Source organism: Capra hircus, chromosome 5 (assembly GCF_001704415.2).
Source record: "Capra hircus breed San Clemente chromosome 5, ASM170441v1, whole genome shotgun sequence".
NCBI classification, from domain to species: Eukaryota; Metazoa; Chordata; class Mammalia; order Artiodactyla; family Bovidae; genus Capra; species Capra hircus.
Genome location: NC_030812.1, coordinates 50,351,508 through 50,370,871, shown reverse-complemented (window position 1 = coordinate 50,370,871; position 19,364 = coordinate 50,351,508). Strand labels below are relative to the sequence as shown.

Here is a 19,364-nt window from a genome sequence, read left to right as displayed (position 1 = left end):
TACTTTGCCAACAAAGGTCCATCTAGTGAAGGCTATGGTTTTTCCAGTGGTCATGTATGGATGTGAGATTTGGACTGTGAAGAAAGCTGAGCACTGAAGAATTGATGCTTTTGAACTGTGGTGTTGGAGAAGACTCTTGAGGGTCCCTTGGACTGCAAGGAGATCCAACCAGTCCATTCTGAAGGAGATCAGCCCTGGGATTTCTTTGGAAGGAATGATGCTAAAGCTGAAACTCCAGTACTTTGGCTGCCTCATGCGAAGAGTTGACTCATTGGAAAAGACTCTGATGCTGGGAGGGATTGGGGGCAGGAGGAGAAGGTTACGACAGAGGATGAGATGGCTGGATGGCATCACGGACTCGATGGACATGAGTTTGAGTGAACTCTGGGAGTTGGTGATGGATAGGGAGGCCTGGTGTGCTGCGATTCATGGGGTCGCAAAGAGTCGGACACAAGTGAGCGACTGAACTGAACTGAAGACTATTTAGCAAAGTATGAAAATGGACTTAACTATGCTTTTCATTTTGTCAGTCAGTGAATCTACTATAGATGTGAAAGTAGAATTTCAAATCACATCACTTAAAAAATTTATTTCTAAAATTTATTTTTGGGGGGACTACACTGGGTCTTCGTTGCTATGTGTGGGCCTTCTCCAGTTGCAGTGAGCATGGGCTACTCTAGTGGCAGTGCACAAGCTTCTCACTGCAGTCCTTTCTCTGGTGGCACACAGGCTTTAGGGCATGCAGCCGCAGTAGTTGTGGTACACAGGCTTTGTTGTTCCATGGCATGTGGGATCTTCCTGGACCAGGGACTGAACTCGTATTTCCTGCATGGTGGGCGGATTTCTTGCCACTGAGCCACCAGGAACACCCTCCACAAGATCCACTTTTAGGGGAGAAGAACTAAAAGTACATTAAAATGAATTTAAAATCTAAAAGGATATGTATTTGGAGTGAACAGTGACTCACTAACTTATCTCTGGGAGATACTAAGCAAAACTTTTATTTTTATCTTTTTACTTCTCTGTGTTTTCTTTCCTTTTTTCTGCTTAGTGAACCTGTATTTTTTCTTGAATTAATCTGATTTTTTAAAACATACATTCTACAAATTAAAAAAATCTACTCTGTGCCTTATCTTTCCTTTTCTGTAAGATTAAAGGATTGGATTGGTTGATTTTTATTTTTGTATCTTTGTTCTTGGCCTCAGTGAAACTGGGTTGCTTAAAACAACAGAATAATTTTTATATTTGAGGTTAAACATTGGCTATAGACTGGATCTTTTTTTGTCAGTATAAGATGACTACTTTTGGCTAATATATTGAGCAAATTAACAAGGGAGGTTTTCTGTGTAATATGCCATAATTATAAATAATATTTAAGAATTCTCTTAAGATTCTCAGACTTTAAAATAATTATGCTTGTTTGTCATTGTGTTTTTTTATCAACTCATTGTGTTCTGTTCAAGTGATCTAACTAGAACAAAATATTAATAAATCTGCTTGTGAATAGAATTATCTTCACAAAATAAAACGTGAATTATGTAATTTATTTACTTTATTATTCAATTTTCTCCTCTCAGCTTCCTGTTTAAATGCTTTTTCTGTTTGAATTTGTAAAATCTGTTTTCTTTTGTTTTTTATGTTTTTAGTTGCTAGAATTGCTAGTGTCCTACTAAAATTAAAATTCCTAGTAATTAACTAATCATTTTAATTCCACGATTATTAAATGTTCTTTTTTAAAATTTCAATTCTTTTTAAAACTTCTTGAAATATTGTCATTTGATCTTATATTCTCAAAGAGGAATACTAATTTCAGAATTGTGTATAAACTTTAAAATGAACTATATAAACTTACAATTTTATTCATACTGATTATTGAAGACTGTTATTAACTGTGAGACTTTTATAAGCTTTAAGTACAAAGTAAATAAATTCTTTTTTTTCTTTCTTTTTTTTTAATCTTTGCAAATAGCATCAGGAATTTAGTTTCCTCCTCAAAGAAAGAGTATGTCCTCTTGTGATAAAGCTCTTTTCTCCAAATATAAAATTTAGACAAGGTTCCAGCACTTCATCTTCTCCAGCACCAGTTGAAAAACCGTATTTTCCTATCTGCATGCGTTTGCTGAGAGTAGTATCTGTTCTGATTAAGCAGTTTTACAGTCTTTTGGTAAGTGCTAATTTTCATATGTGTTTGTTTATATAATTGCATGAAGCCTCTTCTGAAAAGATGATCTTATTATAGTGTATTTAGCTACTTCAGTTAAGCAAACTTTTTTTTTTTGAGTACTTATAGGTAATCTCCAAGGTATTTGAAAGTTCATTCTTTCTTTCTTGAATTTCTCTTATGTTTATGTGGTTTTTTGTACTCCATAACCCCACTGCATTTTATACCTCGTTATTTTCTTAGTTCTTGTTTTTTCTTCTCTCCAAGGCTGCCAGTGCCAAATTTTTTTTAATACCACCATACATATGACCTGTTATAAAATTTGGTGAATTGTAGCATTAGAAAGTAATTTTTATTTTCAGTCCAATATTATATCTATTTTGCATACATTTTTGGATGCAAGATACATTGTGATATTCTTGATCGTAATTCTGTGTAATGATTGACTCTTAAATATTGAAATAATATTTCTCAGAGAAAATGGTATATTATGGTATATTTCTTTAAAATTTTATGTTAAGTCAAATTCAGCGGTTTATAATTCCTTAAATTTATATCCTTAATTTTAATTAACAAAAGTAATTGGTTATTGATCACCTACTGTGAAAAGTCAGTATGCTAAATGTTAGCGATAACCAACGTTATAAACTTTTAGATAGTATAAGTAGTTTATACTAAATTTTATGGAAACTTTAAGAAAATTTGTTTTCTATATTTATGGTACACTTATCATAGATTTTCTTTTCATAGTCCAAATCCATTTATATAAAATGCATTTTGAAATAATCTTTATAAGCACTGTGGTTATAATTATTTCTGGCCACATGAGATATATCTGTAAGGTATTTAATATATTGCTTGGAAATGCTGTAGGAAATTAAGTCATTTCAGAATGTGTTGCTATTTAGGGAACTGTAAACTATCAGGGTTTGGTGCTAAGGGTTTAAGAGTCTTGGTGTACTCATCATTGTTGACTTGGACTATTTTGTTCTAACTTTTTAAAAATTACAATCATTGTTCCCCACAAATATAAGTATTTGATATAATTTCCAATAATTATACTTAATTGATAAACTGAGACTTTGTTGTCTAATTATATACAGTTAAAATGGAGGGAAATTCTCTGAGTCTTTATATTGTTTGGTGGTGGTTTAGTCGCTAAGTTGTGTCTGACTCTTGGGACCCCGCAGACTGTAGCCTGCCGGGCTCCTCTGTCCATGGGATTCTGCAGGCAAGAATACTGGAGTGGGTTGCCATTTCCTTCTCCAGGGGATCTTCCCAACCCAGTAATTGAACCCTGGTATCCTGCATTGCAGGCAGATTCTTTACCGACTGAGCTAGGAGGGAGCCTTACTTTTAGAAATTTGGAAAGGTCCGTCAGCATTTGCTGAAAGTTAAAGAAAGATAGTTTCTCTAAAGATGGAAAGCTTATATCTGTTAGTTGTTGTATTTTCTGTATTGTATTTATTTACAGTTTGTCTCAGTCCACAAATAAAATTAAAAAAAAAAAAGTAAACTGGAGTGACAAGTGATAGAATAGGAAGCTCTAGGCACTCTATCCCCTACAGAGACACCAACTTTAAAATATACAGAACAGATTGCCTTCATGTGAACTTTAGAAACCAGCTTAGAAATTATAGCGTCCCAGTCAGGTTTAAGGCCAAGATAAGTTCATTAGAGTGGGTAAGAAAGCCCACTGCACTTACCTGCCATACCCTATCCCACCCCTGGCATAGCATGGTGTGATCAAGAGAAAATTCCTAACTTATGGATTTTCCTTCATGTAAAAAAGGATGAAATGTGCAACCAATATCCTGACTTTTGGGGTACTGCTCAAGGAACTGATTTTTGTCTTACCTGACTCTTAGACACTGACAAGAAAGGCCACAACATATTTGGCTGCCAGGGGTCTGCTGAGAACAAAGGCAAACCCTGTGGCTTGCAGAATCAGGAAGATTATAGTATAACACAGACACCAGTTCGGTTCAGTTCAGTCACTCAGTCATGTCTGACTCTTTGCAGTCCCATGGCCTGCAGCACATGAGGCTTCCCTGTCTATCACCAGCTTCTGGAGCTTGCTCAAACTCATGTCCGTCGAGTTGGTATTGCCATCCAATCATCTCATCGTCTGTCGTCCCTTTCTCCTGCCTTCAGTCTTGCCTAATATCAGGGTCTTTTTCCAGTGAATCACTTCTTCTCATCATGTGGCCAAGTATTGGAGATTACACACAAACCCAAAGAACACACTTTGACAGAAAAAGCTAGAGGGGACCCCAAAATCTCTAGCTGGGCTGATTGATAAAGATCTTTTCCTGTACAGAAATAATACATAAAGAGTAAAGAGTTGGCTATTTTTTTCAAATGCCCAAATTTGAACAGGAAATAAGAATATATACAAATAAATAGGAAAACTGGCACAAAGGAGGAAGATAAATTTATAGAAATTGTCCTTAAAGAAATGGCGACCAGGACTTCCCTGGTGGTCCAGTGGTCAAGAATCTGACTACCAGTGCAGGGGACCATGGTTTGATCCCTGATCTGGGAAGATTCCACATGCTGGGGTCAACTAAATCTGTGCACTGCAACTTTTAAAGCCTACATGCCTTAGAGCCAATTTTCCACAACAAGTGAAACTGCCTCAATGAGAAGCCTGTGCGAGAGTCGCCCCTGCTCACTGCAGCTAGAGAAAGCCTGCTTACTGCAACAAAAACCCAGCACAGCCAAAACAAATAAGAAATGGAGATCAGTGAGTTGCCCAACAGAGAATTCAAACTAACTATCATGAAGATGCTTTAATAGCTGAACATGGAAAACTAGTCAGAAAAATGGTATATGAACAAAATATCAGCAAAGAGAGAAACTAAAAAAGAACCAAACAGATTCTGAATTTGAAAAATACAGTAACTCAATTGGAAAAAACTCACTAGAGAAGACAGCAGATTGGATCAAGTAGAGAAAGAATGAGCAAAGTTGAAGACAGGTTATTTGAAATTATCAAGTCAGAGGAGCCAAAGAAAAAGAAGCAGACCCTATGGGACACCATCAAGTAGACCAATATGTGCACATCTAAGAAAAATACGCCGTGTTTTACTTTCACACTCACAATACCTCTATAACCAAATGTGTGAATATTTTCCCCACACTGACCATTCTATGACGGCCAGGTATCCTACGTTTCAGTTGGATTCTGACATCTGCCAGAGTTAGCAAAGGGCTCACGGGTGGTGCTTGTGGTAAAGAACCTGCCTGTCAGTGCGGGAGATGTAAGAGACATGAGTTCAGTCCTTGGGTCTGGAAGATCCCCTGGAGAAGGAAATGGCAACCCACTCCAGTATTCTTACCTGGAGAATCTCATGGACAGAGGAGCCTGGGAAGCCACAGTCCATAGGGTCACAAAGTCAGACACGACTGAAGCGACTTAGCATGGACCATGCATTAAGGTATCAGTCCCACGAGGCTGTCCCCTGTATTAGATGCCATTCCCAAGTAGTGGATCTCCAGGTTACCAACTAGTTCTGTGTAACTTGGCTACAAATTGGAAGTTCCCATGACCCCCTTTTGGGGTTTGGTAAGTTGATAAAGTGACTCACAGAACCCAGGGAAACATTTTACTATTGCTGAGTTATTACAAAGGACATTTTTAAATGCCAGTGAACAGGCAGATGAAAACATACATACGTTGATGTCTCCATATTTGGAGGATTTTTATGGAGGTTTTATCATGTTGGCATGATTGATTATTAACTCAGTTTCCACCCATCTCCCCACTCCAGAGAATGGAGGGTGAGGATGAAAGTACCAACTTTCTAATCACAGCTTAGTCTCTCTGGTAACCAAGCTCTATCCCAGAGTTCACTGAGAGTTGCCTCATTAGAACGAAAGATAATCCTGTTACCCAGGAAATTCCGAGGGATTTAGAAGTTCTGTGTCAGAAGCTTGGGTCAGAGATCAGTTGTTAGAACAAAAAATGGTCCTAGCCACCCATATTTACAAGGGTTTTAGGAGCCCTCCTAAAATCAGGGGTGGAGACCAACATATATGTTTAATGCATTATGGGAGTTTTAGATGAGAGAAAGGGGCAGAGAGCCTATTTGAACTAATGGCTAAAACTGCAAATTTGAAAAAGGAACATACAAATTCATGAAGCTCAAAAAATTCCCACTGGGAGGATTAATTCAAGAAACAAACTGAAACACATTATAATCAAGCTGTCAAAAGTCACAGACAAAACATTTAAAGCAGAAAACGAAAAGTGACTGTTCATGTGCAAAGGGAGCTTTCATAAGATTTTCGGCAGACTTTTCAGCAGAAACCTTGCCAGCCAGAAGAGGATGGAATGATATATTCACAGTACTGAAAGAAAAACTGTCAGTCAAGAATACTGTATCCAGAAAAATGTTCCTTCCAAATTGAAGGAGAAATGAAGTCTTTCCCTGATGAACAAATGCAGACAGTTTATTATCTGTGACTATACCAAATATATGTCACTTCACTATTGATTCCCTAAATATTATCAGAGTTGTCTTAGGAGGGCTCCTCTTTCTTCCCTCTCTAAAATGCAGGTTTTAAATAAGATAAGGCTTTAGGAAGAGAAGACATTTCTCCCTTTCCTTTTCATATCCACTAGTCAGTAATGGAGAACCCAGTCTTTTTCCTTTCTCCACAATAAGGCAGCATTCTTACATCTTCACCATGACAAATGCTGAATTCACATTTTATTCCCAAGTCAGGAATTACCAGCTTAATTATATTTTATTTTTATGAAACTTGATGCTGAATTTTATCCCTTCAAAATTTATATTTTGAAGCCCCATTGTGATCATATTTGGAGATGTGACCTTTGGGAGATAATTAGGTTTAGATGAGGTTGTGAAGGTAGGATTCCCATGATAGAATTAGTGAGCTTATACAAAGTGTAACTGGAGAGCATTCTCTGCTATGTGAAGACACAGTAGTAAGGCAGGAATCTGCAAGTGAGGAAGAGAGCTCTCACCAAAACTTGACCATGCTGACACCCTGATCTCAGACTTCCAGCCTCTAAACTGTGATAAATAAATTTCTGTTGTCTAAACCACCCAGGTATTTTGTTCCGGCAGCTTGAGCAGACTAAGATACTTGGTTTCTGTCCACCAGTTCTGTTGTCTAGCAGTTCATCCAGTGACTTTTTCAGAGCTACAGAAATCTTATTTTTAGTAATTTCCATTTTGGATGAAATTTATGTTATTGAATGAATATATTCTGGATATTACAAAGTACTTCACATTTATTAATTCATTTGGAGTTTACTACAACTCTATAAAGCAGACATTTGTATTTCTGTTTTACAGATGAAAAAAATGAGGCTCAGGATATTTATGTAGTTAGCCTGAGATCATACAGTTTGTAAGCTGCAGAGCTTGGATGTTAAGTAATCCTTTTATATCCCCCAAACCCAAGCTCTTAACCTCACTTCATTTTATACTTCTCTGTTTTCTTAGTTCTCATGTCTTCCTCCCAAGGCCAAGTTTCCTGTACTACTCCTCTACCATTCTCTGTGTTTTGACCTTAGTCTCCTTGATTTAGGGGGCAGAATAAGGAGAGAGAACCACACAGCCAGCTACAGTAAAGATCAAATATTGCTGCTTTAATGAAGAGAAAAGCATACTTTTGTTTTTCACTCATCAATTGGGAGCGATGACCAACTGATTAAACGTCCCTTCACAACAAGGCAGCTCTTAGACTGGGTTGCAAAGATGAATTCTTCACATAGGGCATTAATTGCTCAGTGTTAGAACTTGTTAGGTTGAGTTTGCTCACTGGTGTGCGGCAGTTCAGATGTTATAGTTTCTCGAAGGTCAAAAGTTAGAAGTGTGGTAGTTGTGGGGTTAGATATGTGACTTACGTGGAATTCTCTCTTATTTCTCTTGTGTTGTCCTTATTTAAACTTGGAAATGATACATCTCCTAAAAGGCCTACCCTACAGTAGTAATTTTATACTTTTCAGTTGTAGGACACCTTTATATTAAAAATATTGAGGTGCTTTCATTTATGTGGATTATTTCTAACATTATTTAATGTATTAAAAATTGCCTGAGTGATACTAAAACCCATTTCATGTTAACATAAAAATTTATTTTTGCAAAAGATATCTATATTTTCCAAAGAACAAAAAGGATTGTTTTATATTCTTTTTGTAAATCTCTTTAATGTGTGTCTTAATAGAGATAGCTGGATTCTTCTACCTTCTGTTTTCACTATTTTGTGCTATGTTGTTTTGGTCAAAGCATGTAAAGAAAATCTGTCCTCAGAATGGTATATAGCTGGAAAAGGCAGAATTATTTTAATGACATTTTCAGATAATCGTATACATTGTTCTTTGATATTGTACCAAACTGAACCAGTAACACTTTCTGAAAGGTGAAAAACATGGAACTGTATTACATTTGTATACCCTGTTACTTTAAAATCCATTGATCCATCTGGTGCTTCATTCAGTTGTATCCTGCACCGATGAATCATTTATTATGACTGAGCAGATGTTCCAAATGTTAACACTCTGTTCAGTACCAAAAATCACACATGTTAATATCAATGTTAATATCAGCAATCATTTATCAGAAAAGTCTTCTATTATTAAAAAGCTGCCCAGGTCATAGGAGCAGATACAAGTCTTCTAAAATCCTAATTTTTGTTTGAAAGCTTGAATCTTATCATTTACAATAAATACTGTCAGTTGTTTCCCCAAAAGTGACAAGCTTATTTTGTTAAATTTTGAGAAAATGTCTACAGTACACATAAGTCTAAATAGTCATAATTTGCCATATACTCTTTTAGTTAAAATGGTCTCTCTAGGAGAAAAAAAGCGGCCAGGTCAGGTTGCAGCTGTACTTGTCCTTCAGACAACCACTTTACTCTGATGCACAGCAAAAGTACTTCACGTGCACTCGCTGTGACAGATACACAGGAAATTATCAGGACATGCGTGTGTGGGTCAGAGTCAGTAAAATCAATATTGATTTAATTATTCAATTACTTAATCACTGGCTTAATAATTATCAATATCAAGTATTTTATTTGTTGTTTTATTTTTGTTCATTGTACTTGTGGTCCCTAAGTGAAATAGACCCTTTTAATTTTATTAAGTGTATGTAATGGTAAAGAATACGATGACTCTAGTATAGTTTGGTGCTACTGCTTAAATCTTGCTAAAGCACCCATCATTGTTTTGAATCATCAGTACAGGTGTCTATACATTAAAAATGGCAAGTACTATATTAGTGTTATTATGAAAATAGTGTGATGTTACAGATGTCCTGAAATAGTCTGCGGGACCCCTGGTCTGAGGGGTCTGTGGACCACACTTTGGGGACCACTAACCTGAAGAATCAGTGTTCTCCCCCAGTGTTCGTTAGCTTATATCTTGCTCTGTCTAGTAGCTCAGGAGTGTGAAGACAACTCATCTTCTGTTAATAAGTTGAGTGATTAGAAGAAATCAGAATGTTCCAGTCACTCAGGTACAGATATAATGTAGCCAGTACACCATGTTCTTTCCACATTCTACCATCTGAATTAGGTGCTCTTCTGCTCTGTTGATCTGCTTAGGCTCCATGCCCAGATGTCTTTTTTTAGGAAGGTATCTTTAAGGAATTTACTAAACTTAATTATTAGTGTCTAGCATATCTCTCTTTTGCCTTTGACTTGGTGCTTTTAAAAAGGAATATATTAGCTAAATTGACTTGGGCAAGTTCATTTTCCACCTCTGTAAATATATATATTTCTCTCACAAAGGATCTTATCACTAACAAATCCACTAGCTATAAGGTTATTAACACTAAACAGCCCCTAGTAAATAGACTCTTGCATTTAAATATTCTCTAAGACTTTCTTCATTGTCTTCTAAGCATACAGTTATCTTATATACTTGAGTCCCTAACAGACATCTGTGTGATATTTCGGTGAGAATTTCCACCAGGATGACTTTGATTCATCTTAAAATCAGTTGTTTCTTGACTATTGTCTGGTACCAAAGGAATTCAGAAACATTCATCACCCTTCATGCTAGTACGATGGTGTTCACAAAATACCTTTGTGCCACAAGAATTGGATGTGGGCCATAGATACCTGTTTCATACAAGTGCAACCTCTTGGGGGAAAGCCTTAACTTAGATTCATAAGGCACTTTCCATTGATACCCTTGAGAACAATTCATTGTCCCCAGCCACTACCTTTCTGGTCAGAGTTTCACACTTGGCAGGGAGGGAGGAAGTGAAAACAAAGCTCCAGTCCTCAGGAGAAAGGACTTTTGCCCAAATCACAAGATTTTAGTGGCTATAAGTATAAAATTGAGTGTTTGATTTATACTGTAGTCACTTTTTTCATAGGAGAGGAAGTGAAAGAAAACTCTTCAAGGCAAGTTTTGTAACATTAATAATTCCCTTGATGGGACTTCTCTGGTGATGTAGTGGCTTAAGATTCTGGGTTCCCAATGCGGGAGGCCCAGGTTTGATCCCTGGTCAGGGAACTAGATCCCATGTGCCACAACTAAAGATCCTGCATGCTGCAAGTAAACAACCCCATGCAGCCAAATATTTTTTTATAATTCATTTTGCTTGTATATACTTGATGTTTCTGAGAGCCTTTATTTTCTGGCCGCATAACCTAAGAGCCTTCAATTCTACCACCACTTTTAAATTCCACTTTTACTCTAAAACAGATAGTATACATTCTGAAGAACCTACTCATGTTGAAATTGTTCAGTAGATACACCTGTTGCACTAGGATGATTCTTTTTTAGTTCTTTAATAAAAGGGAGTAGTTTTATTTAGAAAAAAATAATAAGCACTGTGTATATTTGCGGGTCACTTTGCCATGTTTAGGGGGGCATTTTTACTCTTTCATTTTTCTCATTTGAGTTCTCAGCAAGGTGCAGGTTCTTTTATCCTTTATTTGTAAGAAGATTACCTGGCTTGTTATCGTCAAAGTTGGTGGATAAAGAAGCTGAGCCATGTGACTTACGATCCTACTGCTTTTCAACCATATCAAGTTTAGGGCAGTCACAAACCTCTGCCTGTGACTTCCCAGGCATAGCAGTCTAAGGATTATACTGTTTTTAGTTATCCCTTTGACATTAACCTCATGACAATGTTCTATTTTTAAAGCATCTACCTAAAAATCATTAGAAAATACCAGCTGCTGAGACTTTGGGCTAAAATCCTGAGGGCTACTCTAGTCTCAAAATTCCTTGCCCCACATTATGCTCACTCATTTTGGGGCATCCCCAACTAAAACATTCAATAACCTGCTGCCCTTGGTATGGGAGTATGATTCAGTTTGGCCTAGCAACCACAGTGTCAAGTTAATTCTTACCTCCATGAGGTCCCAGTGTGTCCTCAACAAATATGTAACAGAAACAATTCATTAACCTTTGAATAAACTGGTTACTTTTTGTTTGTTCATTCAGTTATCAAACATTTAATGAATAATGTCAGAAATATGCTTTAAATGGCATTACTAATTTACAAACAGCTTGCAGAGGAGTTGGTTTAATACCAAAGGTAAAAACCGGTAGTTAATAAAGCAACACCATGTACCTAGCCTTGTTCTGAGTACTTTATTATATAAACTTAACACCTGTCAACTGCCACAAGTTCCTTCTTGTTTTCCTACTGGAAAATATATGCTAAACATTCTTTGGCTTATTGCCTCTTTGTTTCCTAAGCAGCATAAGATCATATGAATAATGTTTTGGTATACTGAAGGGTGCTTGAGCATATATGATGCATGCTGTCTTCCAGGAATGAGGACAGCCTGATGGTGCACTGTGCTTTCTAAAGAATAGGGATGAAAGATTAACGAAGTTAGAAGATCAGTAGGGTGAGTTTTTGAGGATATATTTAGAGGGACATTGCTTATTTTTACTGTTATCTTTTCCATATATAACTACTTATTTTTCTCCACTGCCCATTAAGGATCTTAATTTATTTAAAATTAAAAGGTTGTATTTGGTTTGTCCATAGGACTGAGTTAAGAACAAGAATGTAACTTATTCTTAGATTTAAAGAAATATTATTAAAAATCTTATATTTTTTAGGTAACTGAATGTGAAATATTTCTGTCACTTCTGGTGAAATTTCTGGATGCAGATAAACCACAGTGGCTACGAGCTGTTGCAGTGGAATCAATACATAGACTTTGTGTGCAGCCTCAGTTGTTGAGGTAAAACCTCAGCAATATTTTGTTAAATGGATAGGTTAATATTTATGCTACTAGGGAAAATTTATTTATTTCCAAAAAATGATTTCTAAACAAAGAAAATTGTATATAGTATGTGTATAGAGGGGTGTAGGTATGGACAAAAAGTGTGATTAGTGATTTCTGTCAGTTGAATTTACTGAGTTAATATGACCAAGATAATTTTTTTAGGACACTGACCTCATTCTGAACCTTTGTCCAGAGTTAGTAAAGTCACTCAAGTATAATGAAGTTTTAAGTATAGCATTGAGACTGATTGATCACCATTATTTTCTATTAAAAAATGTAAAAAATTTTAATATATATATTTTTCTAGAAACATTTAAAATTATTTTACAGGTCATTTTGTCAGTCCTATGATATGAAACAGCATTCTACCAAGGTTTTTCGTGATATTGTGAATGCACTGGGATCTTTTATCCAGTCCTTGTTTCTTGTCCCTCCTACCGGAAATCCTACTGCAACAAATCAAGCTGGTAAAGGCTAAGTCACATTTTGGTTTTTATGTCCTGCCATAATTTACAGTATTTACTATTCTGAGAGGATACTGATCGAAATCCTCTGACTAGAGAAATTTGGGTTACCCAAGTGTATTATATATGTTTACTTTATAATATTTTATATTCTTTATATTTTATACATAAGTATAGAGACACTTAAAGAGTAGCTTGATCACACTGAGGTAGCTGTGTTCATTTCTTTCTAGAATATATTTTCTTCTCATATACTTTCAGTTCCTCTCATCGCGTATGAACACAAGTTCATAGTACAAGTTTAGGTACTAATTTTCATTTTAGAAGAATCTTCATTTGATGCCTCTTTTAGAGTGTGGTTACTACTAAGGTAGTATCAGTCTTTCTTTTAACGTAACAGGTGAACATAATTTTAAGTTTGGAAATCAGTGTATAACTTTTTGTTCCCTTTAACTTCTTTCACTTTCATTTTTTACTTTCTGATTAGTGGCCTTTTTTATTCTTTATTTCTACCTCTACTAAAAGATGATTTAACAAAAAATATAGTACAATGTATGTCAGTATTTTTACTTATTAGTACCTTTGATATAAAGAAGGAAATGGTGTTTTGGGGAGACCAGGAGATGCTCTAGTAACCAAAATAGGATTGATAAATTTCATTTATTTGTGCAGTATCCATTCTTATAGCATAATATTAAAAAACTGACCAGGTGTTTGAATATTACAGATTTGTACTTAAGTAAATTGGTATCTTTGATTGCTTTCCCTTGTCTGACAGGTAACAATAATTCAGGTGGCCCTGTCTCAGCACCAGCTAACTCAGGAATGTTGGGGATTGGTGGAGGTGTTACTTTGCTACCAGCATTTGAATATAGAGGAACTTGGATACCTATTCTGACTGTAACAGTACAAGGCAGTGCTAAAGCAACGTAGTAAGTAGTAGTAGCATTATTTTATAAGGAATGGGGTTTATATTTTATACTAAAGTATTTCTCTGCATTATACTTAAAATTTTAGACATACTATTTCTAACAAATTTAAGTAATTTTCTTTGGTCCTCTTTTGAGAATTTTATCTATGACTGGATTTTGTTTGTTTTCTTTTGTTCTGCTACTGCTAAGTCACTTCAGTCGTGTCCGACTCTGTGCGACCCCATAGACAGCAGCCCACCAGGCTCCCCTGTCCCTGGGATTCTCCAGGCAAGAACGCTGGAGTGGGTTGCCATTTCCTTCTCCAGTGCATGAAGTGAAAAGTGAAAGTGAAGTCGCTCAGTCGTATCTGACTCTTAGCGACCCCATGGACTGCAGCCTACCAGGCTTCTCCATCCATGGAATTTTCCAGGCAAGAGTACTAGAGTGGGGTGCCATTGCTTTCTACTTGAGCACATTAATAGCATTATAAAACAATGTGGTTTCTTAAGGACCTACTCACTTGTTCTGTATGACTTTTCAGATGTGGTTTGATTTCAGGCCTTGTGGACTTAGGTCTTCTGATACTGAGTAACTCTCAGCAAATCAGTTTACCTATTTAAAAATATCAGCGTCCTCAACTATAAAATGGGAGTAGTGATACATCTACCTTTCAGGACTTTATATGTGAAAACAGTTAAGTGTTTAACCGACTACACTTTTTGGGTTTAACACAGAACTTCTAGTGTAATTAATTAAAGTGTTTAGTGGATTCCACATGTGTTATTTAAAAATTTTTGTCATTAGCCCTTTTTAGTTTAACAGCAGTTTTTTAAATATTCAGCTGTGTATTGTTGATTTTCTTTTAAACCTTAATGAACTGAGATAGCAAACTTAGTGCTTACATAGATAAAGCAAGCAATACCTCATATGTTTAACATTGCCACAGTTAACTGTGAGGCAGTTAATTAATATATTTTGAATAACTGATACACATATGGGCTTCCCAGGTGGCTCAGGTAAAGAATCTTCCTGCCAGGCAGGAGATGTGGGTTAGATCCCTGGATTGGGAAGATTGCCTAGAGGAGGAAATGGCAACCCACTCCAGTATTCTTGCCTGGAAAATCCCATGGACAGAGGAAGTTGGTGGGCTACAGTCCATGGGGTTGAAAAGAGTAAGACACGACTTAATGACTAAACAGCAGCTGCAGTTGATATGCGTAATTAAAACATTATTCCAGTGACAGTAAATCAAGACTGAAAGTATGAAGCAGAATCTCTGAATAGTTTAAATCGTGAATTTATGTGGTGTGTCAGCCTGCATTGTATTATCACAGTGCTGCTTTACTGTGCAGCTTTTTATTTTGCCTGAAATTTTAAAAAAAGAATCATGGAAGACTGAAATATTGTTACTCTTAGTCATGTAAAAGACATTAAAGTTACTAATGTCTCATGTACACTTTGCCTTGCTGTAAAGACTAATAATTTGAGTATACTGGAGTAAAAGTAAAAGTAAAAAAGTAAGTCACTCAGTAGTGTCTTGACTCTTTGTGACCCCATGGACTATACAGTCCATGGAATTCTCCAGGCCAGAATACTGGAGTGAGTAGCTGTTCCCTTCTCCAGGGAATCTTCCCAACTCAGAGATCAAACCTAGCTCTTCTGCATTGCAGGCAGATTCTTTACCAACTGAGCCACCAGGGAAGGCCCTGGTGTATACTCCAGTACGCTGGACTATCAAGTTGTAAAAGAATCAGATTTCTAGCAGTGAAGGAGATATTAATAATTTACCTTACTCATTTCTCTGGGTTGTTTTTTTAAACTGAAAAAATCCCAACACAGAACAAAGCTGTTGCTCTTGTGGACCTGATATTTTGGTGAATGAGGTAGTCAATAAAGACACAAATAAACATACAGTATCACCTTGGGTAGTGATTAACTGTTTGAAAAGAAAAGAAAGTTATAAGGGTGTAGAGAGTAAACACACTGAAGGTAGGAACAGAAGGATATATCTGGGGAAATAAGATTAAGCAAAGACAGTTAGAAGGAAAGTGTGAAGATAAATGATACAGAAAGAAAAATAAAAACAAATGATAGGAGAGTAAATACTTGGCCAAATTGTAGAATTTCTTTTTTATTGATAAAATTCTAAAACAAATTGTTTATTGATCCTCATCAATTTAGAGTCTTGAATTTTAACTAGTTCTGCTACTAAATACTATGATTTTGAGTAGAGCGTTTTATTTCACTTGATCTTTTCTTTAAGACAGGTTTGAACTGAATCTCTAAGAGAACATATAGTTTTTTCTTGTTGTTGCTCTTATTAGTTTTTTTTTAGCGCTATAGATACTGAGATTACTCACTTCTGAAATGATAAATAGCAAAAAATATTGGGGGTTCTTTTGTGCATGTTCACATCGGGACTTACCTGTTGAATTGGTATCTTTAATTCATTCATTGTGAGGTTTAGTATAATTTTCACTGCTTTCTTTGTTATTGTTCAGTCACTAAATTATGTCCAACTCTTTGTGACACCATGGACTGCAGTATGCCAGCCTTCCCTGTCCTCAGCTGTCTCTCGGAATTTGCTTAGTTTCATATCCATTGAGTCAGTGATGGTAGCTAACCATTTTATCCTCTGCTCCACCCCCTTCTCCTTTTGCCTTGTCTTTCCCAGAATCAGAATCTTTTCCAATGAATTTTCTTTGAAGCCATGCACATAAATCTTAATTGTGTATTCAGTTCTTTTATTGACTTCAGTGTATAATAATTTGAAAACTTCAGGGACATATAGACAGAAGTCGTTTTTACATAATATTGAGGGCAGTATATTCTTTCAGATTTATTACACTTCCTTCAAAGTTGGGCTTGTGACAGTTTTTGCAACTGGAACTTAATTTTAAAATATTTAGATTAATGGGTTGCATTTTATCTAAAAGTGGAATTTGTGTAGTAGTTATAATAAAATAGCAGTGAAACAGAGAGGTAGGAAAGTATGGGCTCTGTTTACGTTTGTACTATAAAAACAGGTATAAATTACCTTTTTTTCCTTAACTGCTCAAGCACTTAAAGTCTATAGTATAGAATTTGGGAATTTGAGTTTCTGATGTTTAGAGTATTATATCTGATTTAGATGCATTTTCCCAATAGATGACATATTCTTTGAGAATAGATATTTGTCTTAACAAGATGCTTGAGACTGATTCATGTATTATATGGTTCTTGAATGCTAACTGGCCTGGGAAAGGTTAAGCACATGAACTTTACTTCCTCATGTGAGCTTAAATATCTTGATCAATAATATGAATATGATTGTATTGATTTTATAATACATTTTAAAATACTTAAATGTTGGCACATAGGGGTTAAATTAATAGGCTTTAGAATAAGAGTTGGAGAAGGCAATGGCACCCCACTCCAGTACTCTTGCCTGGAAAATCCCATGGGTGGAGGAACCTGGTAGGCTACAAGTCCATGGGGTCGCCAAGAGTCGGACACGACTGAGTGTCTTCACTTTCACTTTTCACTCTCGCACATTGGAGGATGTGGCAACCCACTCCAGTGTTCTTGCCTGGAGAATCCCTGGGATGGGGGAGCCTGGTGGCTGCCGTCTGTGGGGTCGCACAGAGTTGGACACGACTGAAGCGACTTAGCAGCAGCAGCAGCACAGTAAGAGTTGAGCTAAAAACTGCTGGTAACTGTGTCATTGTCAGCAGTTTCGTTGTCTGTATCTTCCAGGGTTTTTGTGAGGAGTTAAATAAGATATATTAAAAAAACAAAACTTAGTGTCCCAGACTGAATTTCTCAGTAAATGATAGGTATATATGGTGTTTTTATTGTTTATTCTGAGTTTTACATCTTTGTAAACTTCCTACCTTATCTAATATTGATTATGATTAGGAAAATTGTAGAACTTGAGATTGGAAATTGCTTTTCTTATAATGATTTTTAATGATTTCGGTTGTGTTTTAGATTAACATAAGATAAAATTTGCCCTTTTGTAGTTTACAATTCGTGATTTTAATATATTCAAAAGTTAGGCAACCATAAGCACCATCTAATTTCAGAACTTTTTCATCCCTCCAGAAGAAAAACCCATATCTGTAAGCAGTCAGTCACCAGTCTCCTTTCCCTACCCTTTAGTAACTACTAATCTACTTTCTGTCTCTATTGATTTATTTATTCTGGATACTTCATATGGATGGAATAATATAGTACTCTTTCGTGTCGGGCTTCTTCTACTCAGCATAGTGTTGAGTAAGGTCCGTCCATGTTGCAGGTTGTATCAGTACTTCCTGTTTGTGGCTGAGTAATAGTCCACCATATGATTATGCCACATGTTTGTTGATTGTTGGTTGATGGGCATTTGGGTTGTTTCCATTTTTTGCCTATGGATAATGCTGCTATGAGCATTTGCCTGCAAGTTTTTGCATAGACATATGTTTTCATTTCTCTTGAATATGTGTATACCTGGAGTGGAATTGCTGGGTCCCATATAATGACTCTACGTTTAACTTTTTGATGATCTGCCAAACTGTTTCCCACATGACCATACCATTTTGCATTTTCACCAACAATATATGAAGGTTTAAATCTCTCCACATCCTCAGCACTACTTGTTATTGTGTTTTGATTATTGCTGTCCTAGTGGGTAAGTGTTATCTTACTGTATTTCAAATTTACATTTTCTAATGATCAATGACATTGACCATCTCTCTCATTTGCTCATTGGTCGTTAATATATCATCATGGAAGAAATGTCTTATCAACTCCTTTGCTCCTTTTTAATTGAGTTGTTATTTTTTATTGAGTTGTAGAAATTCTTAACATAGTCAAGATCTAGTCCCTTATCAGGTATATGATTTGAAAAAGTTTTCTCACATGCTATAGATTGTCTTTTCATTTTCTTGATAGTGTCCTTTGAAACATATTAATTTTCAATTTTGATGAATTCAGTTTATCTGTTTTTTCTTTTGTTGCTTATTTCAGTATCATACCTAACAAACCATTTCATAATTTGAAGTCATAAAGATTTTTGCCTGTGTTTTCTTCTAAGAGATTTTAGCTTTAGCTCTTACGTTTAGGTAATTGGTTCATTTTGAGTCAATGAGGTATGAGTCAGTGAGTTATGAGGTAGAGCTCCAACACCACTGTTTTTTAATGTGAATATCCAGTAGTTCTTTCCTCATTGAATTATTCTTTCTTCAATTTTAAGGAATTGAAAGCAACAATTCCCTTTTGGTTATGATTTAAAACAGAAGATTTTCATCTTTCCTTCTGAAAGCTATGTCCTAATTTTGGAGTATGTGTGTTAGTCACTTAGTCGTGTCCGACTCTTTGCGACCCCATAGACTGTAGCCCACCAGGCTCCTCTGTCCACGGGATTTTCCAGGCGAGAATACTGGAGTGGGTTGCCATTTCCTTCTCCAAATTATGGAGTATAACTTGCTCTAAAATTTGAATGTGACTCACTGATGCTCTAAATATTATCTTACCTTGTTGACAGATTGTATCTAAGATGATAGGAAGAAAGATGAGCTGGCTATTTCACAGTAATGCTTTTCCCTAGTATGAAAACATCTTTTATTCTTT

General features: G+C 36.0%; 1 protein-coding gene across 6 annotated transcripts in view; it reads left to right on the top strand.

Annotated features, from left to right (window-relative positions):
- The window catches only part of MON2 (MON2 homolog, regulator of endosome-to-Golgi trafficking), a 115,556-nt gene that overhangs the window by 35,665 nt on the left and 60,527 nt on the right, over positions 1 to 19,364 (top strand). For all 6 annotated transcript variants that reach the window (XM_005680247.3, XM_005680246.3, XM_013963913.2 and 3 more), the window contains 4 exons: positions 1,970 to 2,164; positions 12,231 to 12,355; positions 12,731 to 12,867; positions 13,643 to 13,796. In XM_005680247.3, coding sequence (XP_005680304.1) covers positions 1,970 to 2,164; positions 12,231 to 12,355; positions 12,731 to 12,867; positions 13,643 to 13,796 — 611 coding nt within the window. The remainder of the gene's footprint in view (positions 1 to 1,969; positions 2,165 to 12,230; positions 12,356 to 12,730; positions 12,868 to 13,642; positions 13,797 to 19,364) is intronic.